The following is a 24,492-nucleotide window of genomic DNA, read 5'->3' as shown; positions in this document are numbered from 1 at the left end:
GGGAACATCTTCTGTGTGCAAGCATAGGAATAACAATCAATGCAATTATCAAAGTTCAGTTAATGGTTGCAAGTGCATGGATTTTTAATAGGTAGGAATAACAAAGCAAATAATGCTAATTGTTTGCATTGCAGAAGCATAAATTAAGAAAAACTCCTGACTAACTTGATTTCTTTTTCTTCCTCCAGGTTGGCTTGTTGGACCTGGAGCTGAATCAACTGACCAAAGCCCTGTTTTTGGCCTTAGTTGCACTTTCAGTTGTTATGGTCACTTTGCAAGGATTTGTAGGCCCGTGGTATCGCAACCTTTTCCGGTTCCTCCTCCTGTTCTCCTATATCATCCCAATCAGGTAGGTAGAAGAATGAAAGCAAAATACAGTTGCTTAAATTTACTGTATGTGGCTTTCTTGAAATTTATACTTGCTTCTCATTGCAAAGGAAATTGATCTTATCAGGAAGCTGAAGGAGAAGGTGCCAACAAATCTGCTGATTCTTGAAGGATCACTGTACAGAAAACAATACTGTTGTATTTTTTCTGTATAATGTTCATCTTGCTGGAGTAATCAGGATATCTAATCCTTTGCTAGCATAAATGTATTAATAAGGATACAAGGTATATGAGAAGGTGGTTTCAGGAAGCAGGCAGATGAATGAACTGCTAGACACGTTATGGAATTTTATTTTCAATGCCTTAAATACTAAAAATGTTCCATTTCTCTGGTTAAAATATAGACATTTTACCCCAATAATAATTAATTTAAATTGGATGGCTGAATAATGTAAGTGCTCTTTTACAACGAGAGGAGTTTTAACGTGTAACCAAGTAGAGACTTGCCCTGAATTAATTAATTCATTAAGCATGAGTACTGTATATTCAAATTGCAGATAAACTGGAACACGAAATAATATCCATGTGTGTAATCAAGTCTTCTGTGCACACAGAAGTGAGAACAGTGCCCCTGAACTGAATTATTTTCTTTGCATGGGTATTGCCTTTGCAAAATGGACATACTGTTTCCTGTTAAAATACCCAGTGTTTAGATTAAGGTAATTGTTAGTTTTAGATCCTCTTTAGAACTGTTCAGTTTGAGATACATCATTCAGTAAGCCCAGTGATCAGCCAGAGTTATCAGCATCTAAACTGTAGCTAGATTTAAGACCTGTCCCCTCAGGCATGCACACAATATTTAAGTTCACATAGTAAAGAAAAGAAAAATAACAGGGGGATTTCATTAGGCCTTTTAATCTAAGTTTACATTACTTACACGTTACTGTGATCACATTTTTAAAGTACATGTCTGTGTGAAGGAAATTGTATCATATTTGACCAATGGGGTGCTCAGGAAGCCTCTGTTTTAACATTTTATAATTAGGACTTTATTTTTAGAGTACTTTTGTGTTGCAAGAGAAACTGATTCTGTGGGAAGTTGAAGGAGAAGGTTCTGGCAAATCTGCTGGAACCACAATTTTGGAATATCTTTCTCAACACTGTCACTGTCATAACTCCTTTACTGCTTGAATGATGCTGTTCAATCATATTGCCCTCAACCCCCATACACAAACAGTTACTGAGTATTAAGCAATTTATCCATGTGAAGAGGCAAAAAGGCCTCCATTCAAATGGTTAAGTCTATGTTTTACCACACATGTACTTTAAAACTTCCAGAGGAGGAGAAAAAAGGGCATCACTTCTAACTAAAGGACAACTTTTAACCATTTTAATGTCTTTGTTACTGGATGCAAGAGGATTAAGGCCATATAGGTGTTGTAAGTAAATTTTATTCTATATTGAAGGTTCAACATATGCCATTAAAAAAATATTTTCACTGAGCAGCTCATTTTCAGTGTAAGAGTTCTTTAGTGGACTTGTGGAATAGCTTTTTTCCAAAAATAACTTCTAGTATGCATATAATCCAATTTACAATTTTTTGGGAGAGATAATATAAAAACTAAAAGTATTAGAGAATAAGGTTGGTTTAGTTCATCAGACAGGAATTTATCACGGAATGCTTTCCTCCCTAGAGATTTATCTGTTTCTCTACCAAATCTTATTCAACCCGAATCTTCATTAATACAGAGTTGCTTCCCACACTGTCAGCAAGAAGAACAACTCAATCATGCTGGTGTTCAGACTTGACTACACTTCCCTTCCTCTCTTCTGTATGTTAAGCATGAGAATGACTTAATTTCTAGGCTGAGTTTTCATCTCAAAGATGAAAATTACAAAGCCAATGACATCCAAGCACCAGATGTTGTACCCTCCCATTATTTTTAAAATAGCTATGTGGGGGAAATAATTAACTTAAAGATTTAAATGAAATGTCAGAGATTAGGATTCACTGGTAGAGGCAAAGCATATCTGGACTCAGGCACACATGAAATGTGTTGCTTGATAGTTTTAGAGAATTCAGGAAATTTCTAATTGTGGAACTTTTTTGCAGTTCTGTTTGGCTTTTGGTTTGCAGAGCAAGGGAACTTCCAGGTATGCAATAAAAACAGATTTTCATGTCTAGACATGTTTGGTGAAGATCATCAGGAAGATGATGATACAGTTAGTAGAGTTTAACTGATCTCTGTGCAGCCTCTCCTATCATTAATAGGAAGAGGAACTTTTCAGATGCTTCAGAAAGAAGCTGGTTCCTTGTATTTCAGCTGCATCCTAAATACTCGTGTAGATCAGTGTTGCTTCACTTTGTGCAGGGTATTACTGTGGGGTATATAAGACTACAGAAGTATGAACATAAAACAACTGTAAAAAAAACCCCAACAGCACTGCAAAATAAAAACCATCCCTATAAGCAACACTTACCCACCCCTCACCTTCAAAAAATCAGCCTCCAACATTGCACACATTCTGTGGTGTACAAGGAATCAAGAAAAATGGAGAAAAAGTAGTAATAAACAGATATCAAAAGCTCAGTCCATCTCTAAACTGTTTGTAAGTTAGAATCATTATGCACAAAATGGCTTTGAACAGCCCCACACCTCCAGAAATCTGCTGCCCTAAAAAGTCAAGGTATTTTAATTTCTTAAGATTTATCAGGGAAAGAGGATATAAAGCAAGTCCTTGACAGTCTGTTCAAAACAAAGTAAATCTCACTATGATTATCTTCATCCATTATCTGAATTCTTCCATGTTCTCTAGCATTTTTAGGCATTTTTGTAGCTGATTCTAGCCAACTGGACTGTATCACCTGGTGTAGTTGTCACATAGCAGGCCAGTGTGTGTGTCCTCAAGTATGTCCATGCTGCTGCTGTTTGTGATACCAGTGTGGAAGTTCTTAAGTCTGTGATGTCACCTTTACTTTTTTTTAATAAGGTGCTTTTGTTGAACAACTTGTATTTTTTGGATTGTCTGTTTTCTGAATTACATGGGTCAGAGGGCAATAACAGTCATGCTAATGAAAAGCCAGTAGCCTGGGTGGGGGAAGATTTTTGAATAAGTGCAAGAGAATAGAAGAGGTTTTAATCAGTATGGGGTGCAAGATACCAGCTGCTACTGAGATGAAAATTCTGATGTTTGTGTATATGGATGTAGGAAAGATGTTAAGGTTGTTAGAGAGCCTTGTCACAAAATGACTCTGTTCTTTTCCCTGGCCTTGAGTACTAACATGTCTTTATCAGCTCACTTGAGCTATCATAGCAAATGGTTCAAAAAGCCCAGGCCAAATTAAAGAATTAGTGATGACACTGCCCCACAAACTGGATCCCTTCCATCACCAGCAGACTTTGTTAATTCATTGTCCAGTCTTCTTCACCACCTTGAAAGACAAAGTGAGTTGCACTATGTGTTGAGGTCTTCTGTATGTTTGGGTTTTGTTTAAAAAAATAAATAAGTAACTAAATAATGTAGCCAGGAAAGTTTTTCAAGATAATTAGCCAGTGTTTGGTGAAATTGCTGCTTCACGTACAGACGTGTGAGTCTTGTAGCTGTATGTGCTTCTGCTTAGCTATTAAGAACTGTAGAGAATTTACCATAAAATTATAAGATATTGACTTGGGATCTGTTAAAAATGTGTATCACCCAAGCTCTATATTTAGTAGCAGTTTACAGCTGGATTGACAGGGGCTTAATCAGCCATCATTTTAGAAGGATCCTTTAGTTTTTATGTGAACAAAAGCTGAAATGTCTCTTGTCCTCTCCTTTGTACACCCCGAGGCTCCTTGTCACTGAGCTGTTCTGCCAAAAGAAGCTGTCCCAAATGACTGGAAGGAACTGCCTTGCACTTAAGTAGTAAAGTTTTGGGGCATTAGGTGGTTCCCAGCTGGGTTTTTTTCAGGATCTTTAAGAGAAGCACTTAAATCAAATCCTTCAAATTATGTCAGTCTGTTCTCAAGGGCAGTGAGGAAAACACTGCTAGGAGGTCTAATATCTGAAATTCATTAATAGCCTCTCAAATGCCAGATCATACAGATATGAATTTCTGTGTTTTCTTGAGATCCAGGCAACTCACACCTCTGCAGGCTGTCTAATAGCCACAAGCAACTATGCTGCTTTAAATCATGCTGTAGTTTCTGCTGTATTGGAGATTATCTGTATAATCTATAGATGTGAGAGTATCAGTACATGAAGTGTCACACAGAGAGACAGAATATATTTTAGATATATGATGCAAAGGTTTCAGTGTGGAAGAGCTAAAGAGCTGCTTATGAAGTGGCTTAAGCAAGTGGTTTAATACACATTTAGTGTATTGTGCTTTACCATATAATGATATTATAATACAATCTCCAATAATATAATGCAATATATAGAGACTGAAAACATTATGTGACGCTTCCTGACATTTTACCAATTAATTTTGCAGCAGAAGTTAAGGTGTGTCTCTCTTGTGCTAGGACTGTCTTACACTGTCCAGTGTGGTGCTGTACTACTGCCTGAGCTAGATTTTTGTTTCTCTTAAAATGTCTGATATTCATGCTACACAGAAAAACACAGAATCAAAGTTATTTAGATTAGAGGACTTAAAAGATCATCAAATCCAACTATTAACCCAGCACTGCCAAGTCCACCGCTAAAACATTTCCTTAAGTGTTAGTCCGATCTGTGGGTCTTTTAAAATACCTCCAGGGGTCTAGACTCTACCACTAGCCTAGGCAGCTAGTTCTAATGCTTGGCAACAGTTACAGTGAGGAAATTTTTCCTGATACCCAATCTAGAGTTCCCCTGGTGTGACTTGACGCTGTTTCCTTTTGAGACTGACCCCCACCTGGCTACACCCTCTTCCAGGCAGTTGTAGAGAGTGATAAGGTCACCCCTGAGCCTCCTTTGCTCCAGGCTAAACACCCCCAGCTCCCTCAGCTGCTCCTCATAGGACTTGTGCTCCAGACCCTTCCCCAGCTTTGTTGCCCTTATCTGGACACTCTCCAGCCCCTCAATGTGGTGCATTCTTGTAGTGAGGGGCTCAACACTGAGCACAAGATTCAAGGTGTGGCCTGGCCAGTGCTGAGTACAGTGGGACAATCACTGCCCTGGTCCTGCTGGCCACACCATTGCTGATACAGGCAACCTGGGCCACCTGGGCACTGCTGGCTCAGGTTCAACAGCTGCCAACCAGCACCCCCAGGTCCTTTTCTGCAGGGCAGCTTTCCAGGCAGTCTGTCCCCAGCCTGTGGAGCTGCCTGGGCTTGTTGTGACCCAAGGGCAGGACCTGGCAGCTGGCCTTGCTGACCCTCATACAATGGCCTCTGCCCATTGACACAGCCCGTCCAAACCCCTCTGTAGGTCCATCCTTCCTTCCTTCCCTCCAGCAGATCAACACTCCCACCCAGCCTGGTGTCCTCCACAAACTTACTCAGGAGGATCTAGGGATCCTACTCTAGATCTAGGGATCTTACTCTAGATCCCCTTGTCCAGATCATTATTACAGATATTTATAAAACAGGACTGGCCACAGTACTGAGCACAATCAGTCTAAAAAAGAAGTCATTTTTAAAGTGATCTATTGTAGTAAATCTTTCTTCAAATCTTGCAACATTGCCTATTTGCTTCTAGGTTATTTTTTCTGGTTTTACAGCAAGTAATACAAGAATTTGTGTAGAATATCCAAAAAACCCTCCCCCCCTCATGTTTTAAGTATTATTTGTATTGGACCTCCAATATCAATATTGTCACGCTGGTATAAGAGGCCTAATGAAGGATGGCATCTGAGCTGGTAAATGTGATCGTAACAAAGGAACATTTTTCATAGGAAGTGATCACTGTCACTCTGATCTGCACATGCTACATCTCTTACGCAAAGGTGCTTGTTTGACATGTGAGTTGTTTATTTTTTTTTTTTTTTGCATTCTTCTGTGTTTTAAGCCTGTAAGAAATTCACAGATAAATTTTTTCATTCATTATTCCCTAGATTTCCTAAGTTCTATCTATGTTACAACATGTAATTATCTGTATCTGGGTTGCATTTGGCCCTTGAAAAACTGCATGTACCACAGTCACTATAGCAATACAGAGTTGATACACTTTTTTTGCCTCAAATATTTAATCGTGTATGTGGGGTTGAGTTCTCTTTTAAAGTTGCATTCACTCTCAGGGTTTCATGCAAAATGCTATGTGTACCTTCCTTAATTTTCTTTTATATGCTCACATAATAGGCAAAATTTAGAAAAATTAGTGAAAGAGAAGTAGTGAGACCAGTTATGAAGCAAACAGGAACTGAGTTCTGAGGCTCTTCTTGGGAGTGCCAAACAGATAGCAAAAAAAGCTAAATAAAAAAAAAATATGTAGTGGACAAAACACAAAGGAATATTATATTCCATTTTCCTTGTCAAATAAAATATGAGAGATGGGGAAATTAAAGGATGATCTATAGGTTGATTTTTATTTGCTTAGATCTTTGTATGATATTGTGCTTAAATTAAGTAACTTCTGTTTTGTTCTAATTTTTTCTGTTTAATGACAGTTAATACCAGTTACTAGGCTCCAAAAAATCAGTTTCTGTGAAGATTTAACTTTCCAGGCATATTGAATTGAAAATATTTTTGGTTGTTTTTTGACCAATATTTTAAAAACTATTCAATTTTTTCCTACATTTTAAATAATGCATATATCACTTATAGCTTATGGCTGTTTCAAGAAAGCAGGGATATGTTAAGAAGTTTAGGGGATGTAGCCATAGGGGATTTGGTGCAGTTTTGGATAATAATGGGACCCAAATATCAGTATCATTTTCACAGAGAAGGAAGTCCTGAAAATAAGACTACATCTCAAATACTTCACTTATTTTAAAAAGTAGATACCGCTTTGGGTAGTTGTATTTATCTGGAGTTCTGGTAGTGCACTGGTGTTTTGGTTACAAAATTCTTACATATACAGGAAGTGCAGGAAGTTAGGAAAAAAACCTGCCATCTAACTTTTAGTCAAAATCATACTTGAATTTTATTGTCGCAATATCACTTTGTTCACAAAATTGTCCTTACTACCTTCATTAGGTCTTGATTGCTTTTCACTGAATGGTAGCATGTTACTGGAGTTTCTAAATGTATTTGTCAAACTTTCTTAGTGAAGGCCTTTGCTTATTGGCAAATTTGTCCTTTTGACAAAAAAAACCCCAAATCAGACACCTTTAGAAGGGGACCTTGCATCATTACAATTTGTTAAAAAAAAAAAAGAAATTTAGAAATCCTGTAAATAGGAGTGTTTAATCTAAAATATTGGTGTTGTTTTTGAGGGAATAAGAGCACAGCTATTCATTTTTAACATGTAGTTAAAAGCAGTGTGGATTCTGAAATGTTGTCCTGAGGCTGAATTGAAGAGAAACCCTGGCTCTTAATGGAATAAATCCCCAAGCTGGATAAAAATTGCCTTAGGATTGCCTGCTTTAGGATAACTAGTGCTGAGGTGGAGAGACCAGAAACGTATTACTGTGCTTGCTAAATATGCTCATTCTCTGCAACAGCCTTCAAATTCCTGTATTAACATACTCTGCCTAAATATTGCATGTTAATTGGTTTGCTAAAAATTAGTGTTACTAATGCAACAGTTGCTAATGCTACGTTGGATGCTGTTCTGTGTGTTTTCATGAATAACTGATGTGTTTGAAGTTGGTTAATTTGGATTAAATTGAGAAGGATTTGAAAAATGGTGAATTTAAAATGTTTTGCTTATATAATGAGGTTTCCTAAAGTCCGCAAAGAAATTATGAGAAATTACAGCTAATATTATCAGGCACTGAAAGTAGCTTTATGTTGAGTAAGCTTAGTGTCTCCTTGTTTTATTATGTAAAAATTCTTGGACTTTTCAGTGAAGTATTTTTATCCATTCCTGTGAAGCTCTGTTGGAGAGGTTTCTAGTTTCAAAAGCAAACTCACTATTAATAGGCCATCAGCATTTTTAGTATTGCATCAGTTTCCATAATGTGCTAAGCAACAGCTACAATGATTTCAAATATAAAAATTTCCTCTAAGACAACAAGCATTAAGTGAAAGAAGTCAGAAAAGGCTACAGTGTGCAAATTTTAGAATTAATACTAAAAAAATAATCTATGGCACTCATTTTTATTCCCATTTAATTCTTTATTCATCTTAACAATTCAAGCATATACCCAATATCTTTCTGTGTGCCAGAAAGCTGCCTTGGACTGTCCTAGTCATTGGGGAGACATTATTTCTCTATAGACCTGGAGTGCCAGCTATTAGGTCCATCAGCATAAAGGGGGTACATTCTGTTCTACTTAGCAGTGTATGCTGGAAAACAAGAGTAATTCCTAAAATGCCGTAGTACTTTGAAATATGGATTTCTCCTGACTGCTCAACAAGAAAAGTTGGAGTCTGGTTTTCTTTTCTTTTTTCCTTACCTTTAAATTATATTCAAGTATATTGTAGTTCAATGCATGGAGTGTTTAGAACATCAAAACCAGGTGATAAACATGCTTATAAAAAGTGCAAGTAAAGATGCCTGCTGCACTTCAGCTTTGGGAGCCTTTTCTGATTTTATCTTACCAAAGCACTATTTTTCCTGTCTGAGCAGCTGCAGATCTCCATTGGTAGAGCAGCCATGTGGACATGTCTCTGTGTGTGCCATGCACCTGAGACTGAAGTACTTAAATAGAGTGTTCATCTCAGAATTTCTGTCTTGGTAGATAGCCTAAATGCCTCTTTGAAGTGGGGTGGTGAGCAGCTTTCATCATTCGGTTAATCCACTTGCTCGTGGCTAGAGCAAATGTCCATCTGTTTTTAAATTAACTAAGTGTGCTTCGGGTATCTCTTGTCAAGTTGAACGGCATCCTTTGTACTTGACTGGCTAACTAGCAGGTTTGTATCCCCAAGAGGAGTAAAGCTTTTGCTCTTCCTTTGGTTTCAATGTGAGGTGTGTTACTTTGGTCTTTATATTCACTCTGAAAGTTAACAGACAAGCATAATAAGAATGCAGTTTGCACAGTACTGGCTCTGGAATGAGTTCTTACTCGTTTTTACCCTCTTACAGGGTAGAACTGTAGTTAACCAGTGTGAGGCAAGTTACTTCCAGTATTTTTCTCGCATTTTCAGTAAAAAGAATCTGTAGAGTCCTCCTTCTGTTGTCTGTCCTTTTGTTATATGTATTTGCATGTCTGAAGACAGATGAAATTAGGGAAAATGTTGCAGGACTAATTTGGGCATATCACCACAGAGAAGGATAATTTTCAGATTATTATGATTATGGTGGGAAAATAAGATGTAGTTAAAGCATAAAATACCATCCTAAATAGTAAATCTTGTGTTTAAAATGTATGTTTCTTTTCTGTGGCAACATGTTTTGTCTTCTGCTGTACAAATTCAGGAGGTAGGGTATGTAGAATAAACTTTTTTTCAGCATGTGTCAAAATTTCAGATGCTCTCACAATTCTAATTAAATGCATCTCTTCTTTATGGGATAGTGCAGATTGTGGCTCACTGTTCCCTCCACTGTTACCTCAGGTAATCCGCAATCTGTTGCTGTGATTCCAAGAGGACGGATGAAAATTCCTGGTAGCTGCGCTTTTTGTTATGCAGTTAAACAGGATGGTGTCAGGACTGTTACAAAAATGTCTGAAGTGCATTAGCAGTATTTTGACCTTGATAGGTACCTTTGAACAGTTCTAAGAATTACATTACTGTAAACCTGTTGCTTAACTTGGGACTCTTGTGATAGCAACTTAGCTACTAATAGTTTGCAGAATCACAGAATATGCTGAATTGGAAGGAACTGATATTGATCATCGAGTCCAACTCCTGGCCCTGCACAGGACCATCCTCAAGAGTCACACCATGTGCCTGAGAGCATTGTCCAAACACACCTTGAATTCTATCAGGCTTGGTGCTGTGACAGCTTCCTTGGGGAGCCTGTGCCAGTGCCCAAACATCCTTTGGGTGAAGAGACTTTTTCTAATATTCAATATATTTCTAATATTTAAACATCCCCTTACACAAATCAGGCCATTCCCTCAGATCCTTTCACTGGTCATCACAGAGAAGAGATCAGAATTTGCCCCTCCTCTTCCCCTTAGAAGCAAGTTATAGACTATGATGAGGTCTCCCCTCAGTCTCCCCTTAGTCTCCCCTTCTCCAGGCTGAACAGACCAAGTGACCTCAGTAGTTCATGTAGCTGCTGTCCTACCTGTCTTTTCAGTATTTCTGTTAGAGCAGAGTCAAGAGAAACCAACATATGCCTTTTTCTTAGTGACCGCTCCTCTGACATGGCAACAGAAATATGGTGAATAGCCAGAGGAAAGTAGCATTTTAATAGTTTAGAACAAGGTGGATAGAGTTTTGTGTTGGAACATTTTATTATGGGGAAGATAATTGTGATTAAATGAGTGAAGACTTTTTTATTGTAACATAGGAATACAAGGTCCGTCTTAGTTCTTATATGATGAAGACATGGAAATATTAAAAAATTAATGCACAGAGTGAACTGGAAAAACATACTTTTGATTTTGGACTTCTATGTCTAATCAGTAAAACTTGCTGCAAATTGCATATTTTCTGTTAGTGAGCAGCCCAAAGATTACTTCATGCCAATGTGGTATCACGAGGGTGCATTTTGCTGTTTTGCATTTTTCTCCTTTTACAATGGACCCTCTCTAGCTACAATTTGGAAAGGACAAAAATATAATTGATTTTTTGGGAAAGAGCAATTGACAAATATAGTTCTACTATCCTAAAGAAATACTATTGTTGGTTGTTTTTTATAAAACAAAAAAATCCCACGAGTGACTTGAAAAGGTACAAAAATATTTGTAATTTCACATCATAAAGAGAACCTAGATGGTGTTTCTGGTTTTTTTATCAGATAAAAACTTGAATCTGTTCTTGCTGAATCTGTTTTTGCTATATGTTATCCCTCATGTTATGTATAAGAGTAGTAATGTAATTATGTCAAGAGTCTTCATAAAGTGTTGGAATCTGTCTCATGCAGAATGCATGATACTGCATTTGTTGGTATAGCCATATCTTCTAAAAGTCTCAGATGAAGCCTGTGTGTGATATGTACTCTACAAACACATTAAAAAAGCATTCTTCCAAAATTTTCGTGCACATAGGTTTAAGATCTTTCTTTTTTCAGATATCCAAAAAAGAGCTTGTGTTGTTATTTTTATGGTTATCATTTTCATTTTGCCTAATATTCACACTGATTATGGTATAAATTTCCTTTGCAGTTTACGTGTCAACTTGGACATGGGTAAGGCAGCCTATGGGTGGATGATTATGAAAGATGACAATATTCCTGGAACAGTTGTTCGAACTAGCACCATACCAGAAGAGTTGGGACGATTAGTTTATTTACTAACGGATAAAACAGGTATATCAGGTTACCATTCTGAAATCTGATAACTTTTATAAAATTTCTAAATGTAATTCTATGAATATGCTAACGTAAGAGTAGATTTAGACTGCTGATTTTTTTTTCTCAGTAAAATTTTACATATTTGCTTGAGTACTTTTACAAGTACCTATAGGCTTGGGTAGGTCAGTAATTAGATGTTAAAATCAATATTTGGTAGTACTCTGATTTATTCCAGTGGGAACAGCTCTTCTATAGCAAGAGGATACTGTACAGCATGAGTAAGAGTACCATATGTCTTCCTCTGAAAAGACTTTGGAATAGCACTCAGGATGCTGGATTATTTTGCACTTCATTGCTACTGCAATATTGTATGATAATAAGTAAGAATGGCTTTTGAGAGCAAGCAATTTCCAAAACAAGTCACGAGATCAGCCTTCAAAATGGTATCTGTTGGCCCAGTGAAATTATTTGCCCTTTATGTTGCCAAGACCAGTTCTAGAGTTGCTGAATGATTTCAGCTTCATAACTGCAACCTGTTACTGTACCTCATCTGGTGTACTGGAACCCCCAACCCTTACCAAGATCAGAAGGTAAGTACTGAGTGTGAAGGAGTAATAACTTGTGTTACACTTTCTTGTTTCTTTCTGAGATTGAATAAATAATTTCTGATAGGTATACATGGGTATTTTTAAAGAAGCTTTACTTCTGAACAGAGAAAGTTGTTTCTCGAAAAACTTGAGGAATGCTTTTACTTGTTTTAAGTAAAATATAGTTCAAAATCATGAAAAGCTGCTGGAGAAGGCAGGGGTTGGCCTCTGTTATACTGCTCCAAAAGCATAATATACAGTTTATATCTCCATCTGTTTTAAATAGTTCTCTATTCCCTCCCATGCTAACACTTCCATTACTGCATATTTGAAATGAAGTGTTAGTATAATAAATCGTCACTTTCTCAAAACACGCTATCCTTTTTTCTTCTATAGGCACATATGTTATCCTGTATACATCTGAATGTTCTTCTATTTTGTAAAAGGAAAGTACATTGCTAATTATAGTGTGGCAATTCTTCAGACCAAGTGAATGATTGTTATACAAGTCTTATTTCAGTTACCTAATGATTTGTATAGTATTTGAAACTGTTTATTGATTTTAATTGCAACCTTCATCATGATAATTTATGTAACTTTGAGTGCTGTCCCATTGAAGACTTGAAGTATGTAATTTACAGCATGTTTGGAAAAAGTATGTTCAAAAATAATTTATTTTCAAAACAATGCAGTAAAGTTAAATTACAAAGTAAATTCTAAAGTTAGTTACAAAACACTACTTTCTAAGCAAAACCAATGTAAACTTTTAAACTTTGCTGGTAGAGATTCCAGATTGTTGGTGTTCAACCTCAAAGGCTTTTCAGAGGACTGAGGTCTGCTGAGCTCTGGTGGAAGGTCTGAATCTGTACAATAATGGTGTAAAAATGAAAGTGAAGGCCATACTCTAGGGCAGTAGTTTCGAAGTGTTTTGAAAAGGAGCAGTCAGCAGTCTCACCCTATGCGTTTTTACCTGAGTGTCAGCTGAAAGCTCATGGAAGTGAAAATAAGCCAGGAGTCCTGGAGACGTCACCAGCTTCTCACCACTGACTGTGCCTGGCAGAGATGGGAAACACTTCTCTGTTTTAATAAGCTTAAGTGCCTTGCAAATTCTAAACTGTTCTTCATTCTGGGCAAACACATCGACAATGTACTTTTTACCCAAGTATATTGGTAGCTGCTTCCAGTTTCCTTTCCTGAATACATTTGTTCTCATTATGCATTTTATGATAAATGTGAAAAATACTGTGAGATAATGAACAAAGTCTGTGCTCTTAATCCATGATTGACATTGCATGATTATACAGTTTATAAGAGCTGGTCTTGGCACTTTCTCATTTGAATTTTCATTTCTAGTCATATAAACTAGTTGATTCTGTTCTTCTGCCCACTTAAGGCCTGGCTGTCAGAGGATAAAGAAGGGAGTCAGTTTTGCAGCCATCTGCCCAAGTGGGTGCTACCAAAAAGCAACACTAAAAGGCTGATTTAGTTAAATGTAAATAGGCAAAGTTTTTCTCAATACTGAAAAGGAAAGGAAATCCAGAGAACTGTCTGCAAAAGTCTTATATTGTGGCCCAAGCTTCACTGGAAATGATTGAGAATTAGTTGTTGAGTCTAAGGAGCATTGCATTACTAACATAATTGCAAGGTAGTCCTTTGTATGATTGTAAATTGGGTTTGTGCTTCATCAATAAGCTTTTTGACAAGAAGCGTCCATCACAGTGGCTCTCTCATTTGCCACAGTATAATAGAAAATGAAGTATCCCAATAATTGCATTATAGTTTCCTTATTGTGGGACAAGAAAGCAATGTGGTATAATTAGGTTTGATTGGAGTGCATGTTTCCGGTAAGATCTGAAATTAATGATGTTGCTATAGTGACACATCTGTGGCCACCAGTGCGTGAAACATAAAGTAATTCATTCGACAAGAGAAGACATCTGTTAACTGCAAGGATGCAGAGCATATTGACACTGACCAGAAATACTAGACGTTATGTGATAAATGAACAAATGATGCTGAAACAGGAGGACAGATAATTTGTACTTAATCTGCTGGGACAACTTTAATCTTCTCACTGGTTGCATTTGACAATGCCATTGTTTAAAGAACAATGCTGCAGAGAACTCATAAATTTTAAAACTTAACTCAGGGTGCAGCCTATTAAAGCAATACATTAATTCCTTTGTTAGGGAGTTTTTATCTTCATGTAGAACAAAGCCATTACTAAAAGCACCCAGTAAAGCAACAGGTTTTTTAGGACTCACATTTTAATTATAGCATCCATTACCCATAATGCCACGTTGTTTGGACTTGAATCACATATAACTTTGACAGAAAGGCATCATCCATTATGATGGTGGATAGCAGTTTGCATGAGCATGATTTCTCATGGTCTCCAGGGTACAGAAAATTTCTAATGGTGAAAAAAAAAGATGTTTGCCCATATTTAATGAGAGTTTTTGTTTCTTTGGATGTGGTTTAGAAATCCACCTGCTATTCATAACTACCAATGTGTTCAGCTAAAACAAACATGTAGTCGTCCAAGTGTAGTTATTTACTAATGAATGTACTTGTATTTGAGTTCTGTAATTAACATTTTAGTGGTATTTGGACCAAATGAGATACTTAACAGATATAATCGTTGAACAGATGCATAGAGCAATGGGATTCTTGAATTTTTTGGAAAATCTGTGTATTAGAGGTCAGTGTATATGGACTTTTGTTAAATGTGCCTAATGTAATGTACTATTAGAATGTTACTCTTCAGTGTAAGCAACTAGAGAGAAGGAGTAATTTAAAAAATTGATGGAATAACATCTTCCTTCCTTCACTTAGATGTATCTATATTTATGCTCTGCCTCTTGAGATTTTTAGTACCACTAGGTTTGCAGGGTGAGTAGAGCAGAGTAGAAATGAAATTTTTTCATTGAGACATCCTACTGGAAGATTCTAGACTAAGGAATCCTTACTTTTTGTCTTCTGTTGGACTCCCATTCACTGAAAACACCCAGCGAGCATGATGTTGCTCTTACACTGCTGAATGCACAGGTATTGTGCTTGTGGGAGGCAGAAGGCACAGAGGAAATAGGTACTGCTCTTCACAGCATGGTTTAGGAGTGGGATTCCCTAACTCAGTGCCCCCAAGTTACCTGTTACCTCCACTGTGACCCTCTGCCCAGGAAAGATGAGGTTTAGCTCAACTCTCTTGGTCTTTGTCCTCATTCTCAATGGGTTGTACTGGGACTTCCTTGGTCTGAGGTTTTGTGTAGGTTGTGTTTATGGCATACTCACAAGTGGAGCAGCTGAATGAGCAGACATATGCTATGTATGCTTACCATGAGTTTTTTTCATCTTCTTCTTATATTATATGCCAGATTTTATTTTTTCCAGGGTTCATAGAAAAAAATATGTATTTCCAGATTGTTGTCAACAGTCTAATTATTAGACTGATTAGGCCTGATCTCCCTTAAAGTTTCCATAGAAATGTGCACATTTACACTGACTTTTTATCTGTTTAAGCAAATAGCTTAAACAACATACTCAAATTATATGAAAAGTTACTCATCTCTTAATTTCTCACAAAGTTACTAATTTTTCTGCTGTACAAATTTTCTTGCTTTTTCTTGTTTTGGACTTTTTAGATTGCTGGTATTGGTCCAAATTGCTGGCTAGTATTACAGGATCAGAATGATCTGCATCTGCTTCTCAAAAAACAGCAACAAAAAAATCTCTGCTGCTCTGTGAATCACATCTGTTGCCACCCAAGGAATGATGCCTTCAGGACTTTTTCCTTAGAAATTAATTTCCTCTTTGCCTGCTTTACTCTGTGTTTAATGATACAATTGTAGGAAAGAAGGGACAAAAAAAAGCTCTTGGCTTCAATAAAGAACACACTAAATTTTTCTCCAGCAATTCTACACTAACTTTTTTGTCAGGCTATTTTCCTTGTGTGGTACCTGCATTCCAGAGCTAAGTTCAGGAATGTATAACAGTAGTACTAGATGGTACATTGACTGATGTGCTTTTTGGAAGCTTTTCTAAAGTAAGCTGTTTTTTAAATCTAACAACGCTTCGTATTAGCAAAGTCCTGAAAGTGTGGAATTGATAACTATTTAAAAATATTTTTAAAAATAGAAAGTTCCTCCACTGTTCTATAGTACTTACCACCTTGAGCAGACTGAAAAAGTTCAGCTTTGTATTGTTTTTGTTGTTCAAAAAGTGGGCAATATTAGAAAATCTACCTCTAGATACTTGAAGAGTTTGCATATAGGGGCATAAAATACAAGACATGTTGTTCTGTCATAGAGTATTAGTCATCAACTAAAACTAATTAGTCTTCGACTAAAATTTAAGACAGAACTGCTGCTGAAGTCATAACATGACTGGTTGGCACCATGTAATGTATGGAACAAGTTATTGGGAATGTTTCTGTCCCGTTTTGGCATTTCATTAATTAGAAGAATTTAGAAGTGAAGCTTAATTTGCACACGTGATGAAATATTATTTCCATGTGAAAGGCTGAAAAAGGTGTATTTTGTTAAGGTGGGGGTTTTTTTCAGAATTTTTTGAGAATATTTTCATAACTTCAGCTACCCCTTTTTGTCTAACAACACATCAGGTTTATTATGGCTGTTCTTGAAAGTCTTACTCTAGTCTTGAGAAGCATAAGCAAACTGGAATTGTTGCTTCTTTTCTTTATTTTTGTTTTTGGTTAGTTGTCATAGATATTTCCTACTAGCATAGCTGATAAAAAGGATTGTATTAGAGATGTGTAAGGTGCAAGTATTGAATCAGGATTTCCAGCATGTTTATTTCCGTGTCTTTGTTGATTGTTTTTCCTCACCTGTTTTTCCTAAACCTTCTTCCCTGGCTCCTGTTGATTGCAAGATAGGAAAATTCATACTTTTCTATGCAGAAGCTTTTCTTCTCTGCTTGCTGAGAAAGAGGGGGTAGAACACAGAAATTTTCCAGCCATCTACCTTTCCCTCACCAAGCATGATATGGCGTTGGACTGATTTAGTGGTGTCAGAAGAAATAATCTATCCATATAATAATCATAGGGCTAATTTTGTTTCCTGCTCAGTTTTCCCAAGCAGCAATTACAGAAGTAGTGGGAAGCAGGTTTGACAGCTGCCTGTTGTCTCACCTTTTGACTAGCATTTAGTTTCACAATTCCTAGAGAGAGATTTTTTAATTCAAAGACTTGGCAAAGTCAAGGACAGTGAGAAGGTATTAGCACACCTGGAAGGTTAGGAAGGTGATAAAGATTGGCTTGAGAATTTCTTGCACTGAATATTTTTGCACAGTGTATGGGTTTTGGTTTTGCTTTCTTTTAGAAATGGAGATTTTAGTTTCTTGTATTTATTGGTGGAAATGTTCATGTTTCTCATGTGCAAACTGGAGATTTAATTTTTCTAGTCATGAATTTAAGTACAAAAATGTAATGAATTTTAATAAAAAGTCTCAATAAAAGCACAGCTTATAAAAGTAGAACAAGTGGATTTATGTGATTACTGTAAAACAAAATTTCATTTTCCCATGTATGAAAGCAACCAAAAATTTCCAATTTGCTAATTATAGAGATATGGAACTTTGTCTTCCTGGGCTGTTTCCCAGCCTTGGGAATGTTCAGCTTCTCATGTAAATTTTTAATAATGTTATGCATATTTTGTAGAGAATTTATGCATTTCACATAAACCTTATTTTAATTATTTTTTCAAATTCAAATAATATCATTATAGAAAGAAAAATCATCAGCAACATGTAAGGAAAAGCAAATTGGAAATGTAGTTTTTAATGGTAAAGGGAGAATTTGGAACAAAAATCTTGCACTGGTAAAACAGAAAGAGTTTGATAGTGCAGTGTGGTGGTACAACAATGGAGATGAAGTGTCACTGTACAGGTATCACCAGGAAGTGGGAGTAGTAGACATTTCACATGCAACTGGGAAAGACATGAGACTTTTACAGCCCTAATGAATCTTTGAAGATCTCTGATAGTTCTAGCCCTGATAAGAGCATAAGCTGTATGCTGACTGGCCAGACTGTTGTTTTGCAGACAACTATAGCATACCTCATCCTTTTAGTCTTTTCTTCTCCTGTTGCTTAGCATGTAGCTTGGCATATAGCATGTAGTTTGGCACACTACGATAAAGATGTGAAATAAAAATAGTTAAGTTAAATAAAATACTTATGAAGTATTTTATTCTGCAGTATTTATTTCCAGAGAATTTTCTTGTACTCCATTTAAAAAATATTGTAGAAGCTTCAAGAATGTCTACTCTGGTACTATGTTTGGTTTATTTTTTTATGATCAGACTTATGCATTTTAATGACACAAACCTGTCTGGTTAAATATAGGAATAGCTTTATACTGTTATTATACTTACTCTGCCTGAGTAGCCATAGGGAAAAATTTTAGGAAGAGCCATAATCAAAATAATCTTTTGTGAGCTGACCATGGAAAGCTAGGCAGTAGTGACCCCTTTCTGCCTCACATACCCCATCAGGCAAGGCTGACACCCCCACCCCTCAATTAGAGGTTTTCCAAACCAGAGGATGTGACTGGTTGGCAGAGGTGGGTGCAGTGTCAGTCTGCCTGACACTCTGTAGTTTCTTGCAAATGTGAAGTGAGCACAGAAAACACTGGTTTTGTTCATTCTGCCTTATTCTGCTTGGAGGCTCAATCTGTCAAATTTGGAAGTGATATTAGGTCTTAATGACTTAATCTAGATAACACTGACACTGAATGTGTCCAGTTGTCAGAATGTCTGCCTTGGTACATGAAGTGTAGAAAATTTGTAAAATTTGTATTAATTTTTGGGGTTTCCTGTAGGGTTTTTTTCCTTTAGATTTTCTGATACATGGTGCAAACTCTTGCTTTTGAGAGTTAGCTCTATCTACATACTGCAAATTCAATTTTTTGTATATATATATTTTGAAAGAAAGGTTTTGTCTCTTCAAGTTTGTATGTTTAGTTATTGGCAAAATCAGCTTGCAGGTGGAACCAGTGATTTCTTCCAGAATGACTAACCCTGATCTTTCTCCACAAACGTTCCTTTAATTAAGTAAATTGATGCTAAGTTGTGATTCATTCCTGCTTTCCAGAGGAAAGATTTTTTGGGGGGGGGAGGCAGAGGAGGTGTCTGTGGCCATCTCATAGTATTTTTCACTGCTTTGTGATATACTTCTCCTTTATTACAGGAACACTTACACAGAATGAGATGATATTTAAGCGCCTCCACCTAGGTACTGTTTCCTATGGAACAGACACAATGGATGAAATACAGAGTCATATTATAAACTCTTATTCACAGGTATTTCATAAATCATTTACATTTCATATGGGGGGTGTAATGACATTGAAGCATTGTTGTTAATAATTATGTCTAGAATTTGAGAAGCTATGAAAGTTGCTATGTCTAGGTATCTCTTAAGAAATATGATGGAAGGGAAAAATATGAGTACGTAGATCTCTCCTGATTCCAAAGTTCCTCATAATGCCCACTTAAAGAGATTTACTTTTCTGTTCTTCACTAGCAGAAATCTGTGTTAACCTGTCTGTGCAGTACAGTCTTTCTCCTGCCAAATCATCTAAGAGTAAGCTATTCATTACTGTGACTACAAATTATAAGGAAGTGTCCAGAACAACACTGGACACTGAACAGTAATTATATCTTTGAAGATACTCATCAAGAATATACATCAAAAAGCCACATTAATTGGTATAACCAAATGGTATAACAGTAGTGGTCAAAATAAAACTTACACAGATATATTTTAAAATTCTTTTCTAAAAAAATTAAGATGATTTCAAACAGCATAAAACTGGGAGGGAGAAAGGGTGAGAAAATGGAAAACTCCATATTGCTTGAGATCAAATTGTTCCTGTGATGTATAAGAGTGCTTGGTCTGGAAAGTGTACTAGAGGATTGTGACTGAGTGGGATTCTGCAACAATTACTTACATTTCCCATGTATGTAAACTGTTTGGGTGCTTGCTGCAAACCTTCCTAAACACTTGATCCTACTCTGAGATTAAGATGAACTTTGTGCTTTATTTTTTATTTCTATTCTTTGAAACAAAAAAATAAGAAAATTTACAGAAGAGACAACAAATGAAAAGTTAACTGGTATTTCCCTGATGTTTACAGTATGATAATAAAAATTTATATAATTTTCCCCTGTAGTTAACGTGAATAAACAAACATGATTTCCTGACCCAGTGTCCTGGTTGATGGCAAATTTGGGAGGAAACCTCTGAATGGGGTCTCTCTAGAAAGCAAATTCCCAACCACTGGTCCAGGAAAGATTTCCTTGGAGAAGAGTGGAAAAAACTGTTTATTTAACAAGCCAAGTGTGTACAAGTATAAAAAAAATGAATAATACTAAACAATAAAACCTCTCGCTGTTCTGAAGAGATCGCAAATTAAGAAAGTCCTTTTGTAATTCCAAGAGTCCTCTGTGGGTATTTCTTGGCTCACTGAGTGTCTCTCAGTCCCTCTGGCACTGGAAAATGCCACGTCCCAGGCCCCGATGGGCCATAGGTGTGAGAACCCAGTGTTTTTCTGGGTTTTCAGTCCAAAGCAGTTCCCAGAAAAAGAAAAGCCACAGTCTAGAGAACTTCTTTGCCTCAGCTAGGTAAAAACTAAATAAAAGCAAAGGAGAGCTCTGTCCTGCTGTCTCTGTTGCAGACAACACAGTCTGTGAGAAGGAATGAGGGGAGCAAGAGCAGTTTCTGATAACAAACTGAGCTGCTTCTCCCTCCCTTCGTTCTCAGAACCAGTCTTAAAGCTGCAGAACTTAATATCCAGCATAAGCAGAACAGACAACTGGGGATGCAAGCATCATAAAGTCACACTAGGACACCCAGTTAAGTTTGTAGACTGACTTCCTTGTCTGTGTCCTCATTTTCTCTCTTGGAAGAACTGTAGAATCAACAATTGCTTGGAATATCTAGCTGTGCTGTGTTGTAAATGCGGTTCCCTTCTTATTTGCTTAAAATAAGAATAAAAGTTTAATTTAACACCACACCGGACCCAGTTAATACTTTGTAGCTTTTGGGAAGAGAGACAAGAGGGAAGACAGTGATGAAGTGTGTACATTTTAAGCTCACAACTTAAATTCTTAATTATTTTCTGTCTATACAATTCAACAAATCCCCTTCTTGAATTCTTTTCCTTGGATAAATCTATTTCAGCTTAATTTTTAGTAGGTATAGCCACGGATAGTGAGTGAGATACAATAATCATGCCTTGGAAAAGGGAAATTGAGCTCTTTCACCTAAAGATCAGCTGTCCAGATTTGGTTCAGAATGTGTTAACTGAAATTACCTGCTACTCACTAAGTTTATAAAAACCACACCAAGCTTGTGCCATTTGGGTGTTCACAGCAACAGGTGTAGCAATAAATGATATTAACTGACAGTCTTGAGCTGACACACCTTGGTCTGAGTGAGTTTGACAGCTAAGCACCAAGCATGCTCACAAATACCAGTTTTATATTTTGCAGTTAAATATGCTGTCTGAAAAGAATTGGATTCCTGGAACAATTCCTGGAATTCTTACTACTGAAAGCTTTTACTAATTTACTGTAAAATTTAATGAGTGGCAACCATGGTTACGAGTTTTTAGTAACTGTAACATACTTAAAATAAGAAATGTGAGGGAAACTTTTCTTCTCAATTCTGGGAAAAAGGTTTTCAAAATATAGGGTTGCTATTAGTAGATGATGAAAAGAACTTTCTTGGAACGTCCTTTCTTTCAGCTTTGTATAACACTACTCTGTGTTTAAATAATGCTTTATAAATAATGCTTTAATTGTGCTTATGTTAGTAGCAACTCATTAAAACAGAACAGTGATGGAGTCTCAGTAACAAACCAAGCAACTACTAAACAATTGTTTCAATCTGAAAAAGTATGGGGAGGTTTTTTAATTTAATCTATGATAATAGAAGCTGCCGGTTAGCTAGGCAGTGGTTCTTGTGTGACATTGATTTTATCCCTTGTTTGTGTTCTGTTTTATTATTACAGTGGACCTACCAGACTATTGTCATCTTAATGTAACACACAAATCTATTATAACCTGATTATATTTCCCCACTGGAAGCATTTTGTGATAGAGGGCATAATCTTTAATGGAATTTGTGTGAAATTAAATTATACAAGCATCAATAAACATAACATAATTCAGAAGGAGTAAATCAGCTTAATTTATTTGTGACTGTAATGGCATCAGTGTTAGCAGAATGCAAATGCAGAGGTTTAAAGCAGTAGCTGAAAAGCAGTGCCAGATGAGCAGAAAGTTAAACCCTTTATTAGACAACACTGTAATTTGATGGGCAGAATGTTCACGGTTCAGCAGATTGCAGTCAGGAGGAAAAAAGCGTGGATTCTGAAAAGGTTTTCTGAGTTCCATTGGAGTGAACGGAAGAGCACTGTGGTGGTACTGCTGATATATTTAATGTGCTGACTTTTAAACAAAAAAAACAAAACCCAACCAGCAAAAACCAATAACCCCCCCACCTAAAAACGCAACTGATTTTAACTAATCATGAACACATAGTACTTTTGAGAGGAAGATTAGCTCTGCCATGTGCTCGAGCATTTGTGAAAGGTAACTTAAAACAGTGGTAGTTTGTTGGTTATGCAACAGTAATACAGTCTTCAAGTATGTGTCAAACTGTTATTTTGCATGATTATTTTACTGGATTATTGCATTCTTGTAAGGACAAAAAACATTTCAGCTGGAGCAAAAGAGTAAAACTGCATTAGTTCACAAATAATACAGAAATTGTGTAAGTTATAAATAAAATCAGCAATATTGGTATTTTAATTATTCCTAATATTTATACTTGACAATGTTCCTGCTTTTGTTCTTCTGATCTCCTCTTCTTCTGGTCTCTCCTGATTACCACAAATGTGGTCATCTTTTAAAATACTGAGATTTACGTGTTTTTTTTTTAAAAAGGGGTTCTTTTCAGTTTAATGACGCATGTGAAGAAGAACAACAAAATATCAAATTTTGAAATTTTGTCTCAGTGTTTCTGAACTCATCCACTTGGTGTCTGGTTTAAATACTTTTTCTTAAAAGGAAGAGAAAAAATAATTCACTGGATGCAATAGACATGAAAGGACTATTGTGACAGATAATTGAAAAATGTAAAATCTGAAGTGAGGTAGCAGGGGTTTCTGCAGAATCTGATCAGCCTATTCAGCCCTTTTCCAACGTACTTGTTTTTATTTCATGTTTTTCAATAGTCTCCAGGCTCTGTTATTGAAATTTGACTACAAATGCAAGGTGATGAGCCCATAGTTATGTATCATTTCTTTAAAAAAGGAGATGAGGCTTTTTATTTATCACAAGCTGAATGCGTTAACCATAGGTTATATAAAAATAAATGGATGCTTACTAGCCTTATCACCTTTGTAAAAGGAACAGTCAGATATAGATGGATAAGTATTCATGTTTTGTTTCCAGTTTTGAACTTTGGTTCACTGTTCATTGTGTTGGCTCTTAAAGGTCCACTCTCAGAACAGTGGGAACAGTACAAGCTCCACACCATCCAGGAAGCCTCAATCATCGGCGCCCAAAGTGCGCAAGAGCGTGAGCAGCCGGATCCACGAGGCGGTGAAGGCCATCGCGCTCTGCCACAACGTCACCCCTGTGTACGAGTCCCGCGCCGGCGTGTCTGCAGAGACTGAGTATGCAGAAGTGGATCAGGACTTCAGCGATGAGAATCGAACTTACCAGGCTTCCAGCCCGGATGAGGTTGGTGTGCAAGGCTGAAAATATTTATTTATAACTCCTAAAGAATGGGGGAGACTAAGTAAAAAAGAGAAATGATGTGAAAAAAATGTGTTTTGAGCTGGAGTTTCTTTAAACCCCTATAGTATGTTACTATAAGACACAAAATAACATGACAAACACGCACTGCTGTTTTCGAAGTAAAAACGAGACCTTTTAATTTCTAACTTTAGCATTTTCAGATTTCTAAAAGTGACAGTAGATTAGAAGGCAAAAGTGCTGCCTCTCCAATGACACTAAACAAACTAATAGTCTATCAAATTTCTCTTCTTCTATAAAAGTATACAAAACAATACGTTATTTACAAAAAGTGTGTGAAAAAGTTCATTACAAGAATGTAAACATCAAAAAGCTTAAAAAATC

At 36.6% G+C, this 24,492-nt stretch overlaps 1 protein-coding gene across 2 annotated transcripts in view; it reads left to right on the top strand.

Annotated features, from left to right (window-relative positions):
• The window catches only part of ATP9B (ATPase phospholipid transporting 9B (putative)), a 156,600-nt gene that overhangs the window by 106,524 nt on the left and 25,584 nt on the right, over positions 1-24,492 (top strand). For both annotated transcript variants that reach the window (XM_058024553.1, XM_058024544.1), the window contains exons 12-15: positions 189-349; positions 11,612-11,754; positions 19,529-19,641; positions 23,845-24,093. In XM_058024553.1, the coding sequence (XP_057880536.1) occupies positions 189-349; positions 11,612-11,754; positions 19,529-19,641; positions 23,845-24,093 (666 nt within the window). The remainder of the gene's footprint in view (positions 1-188; positions 350-11,611; positions 11,755-19,528; positions 19,642-23,844; positions 24,094-24,492) is intronic.

This window comes from Melospiza georgiana, chromosome 1 (assembly GCF_028018845.1).
Source record: "Melospiza georgiana isolate bMelGeo1 chromosome 1, bMelGeo1.pri, whole genome shotgun sequence".
NCBI lineage: Eukaryota > Metazoa > Chordata > Aves > Passeriformes > Passerellidae > Melospiza > Melospiza georgiana.
The sequence above is the reverse complement of the archived record's forward strand: the minus strand, read 5'-3'. Positions and strand labels throughout refer to the sequence as shown.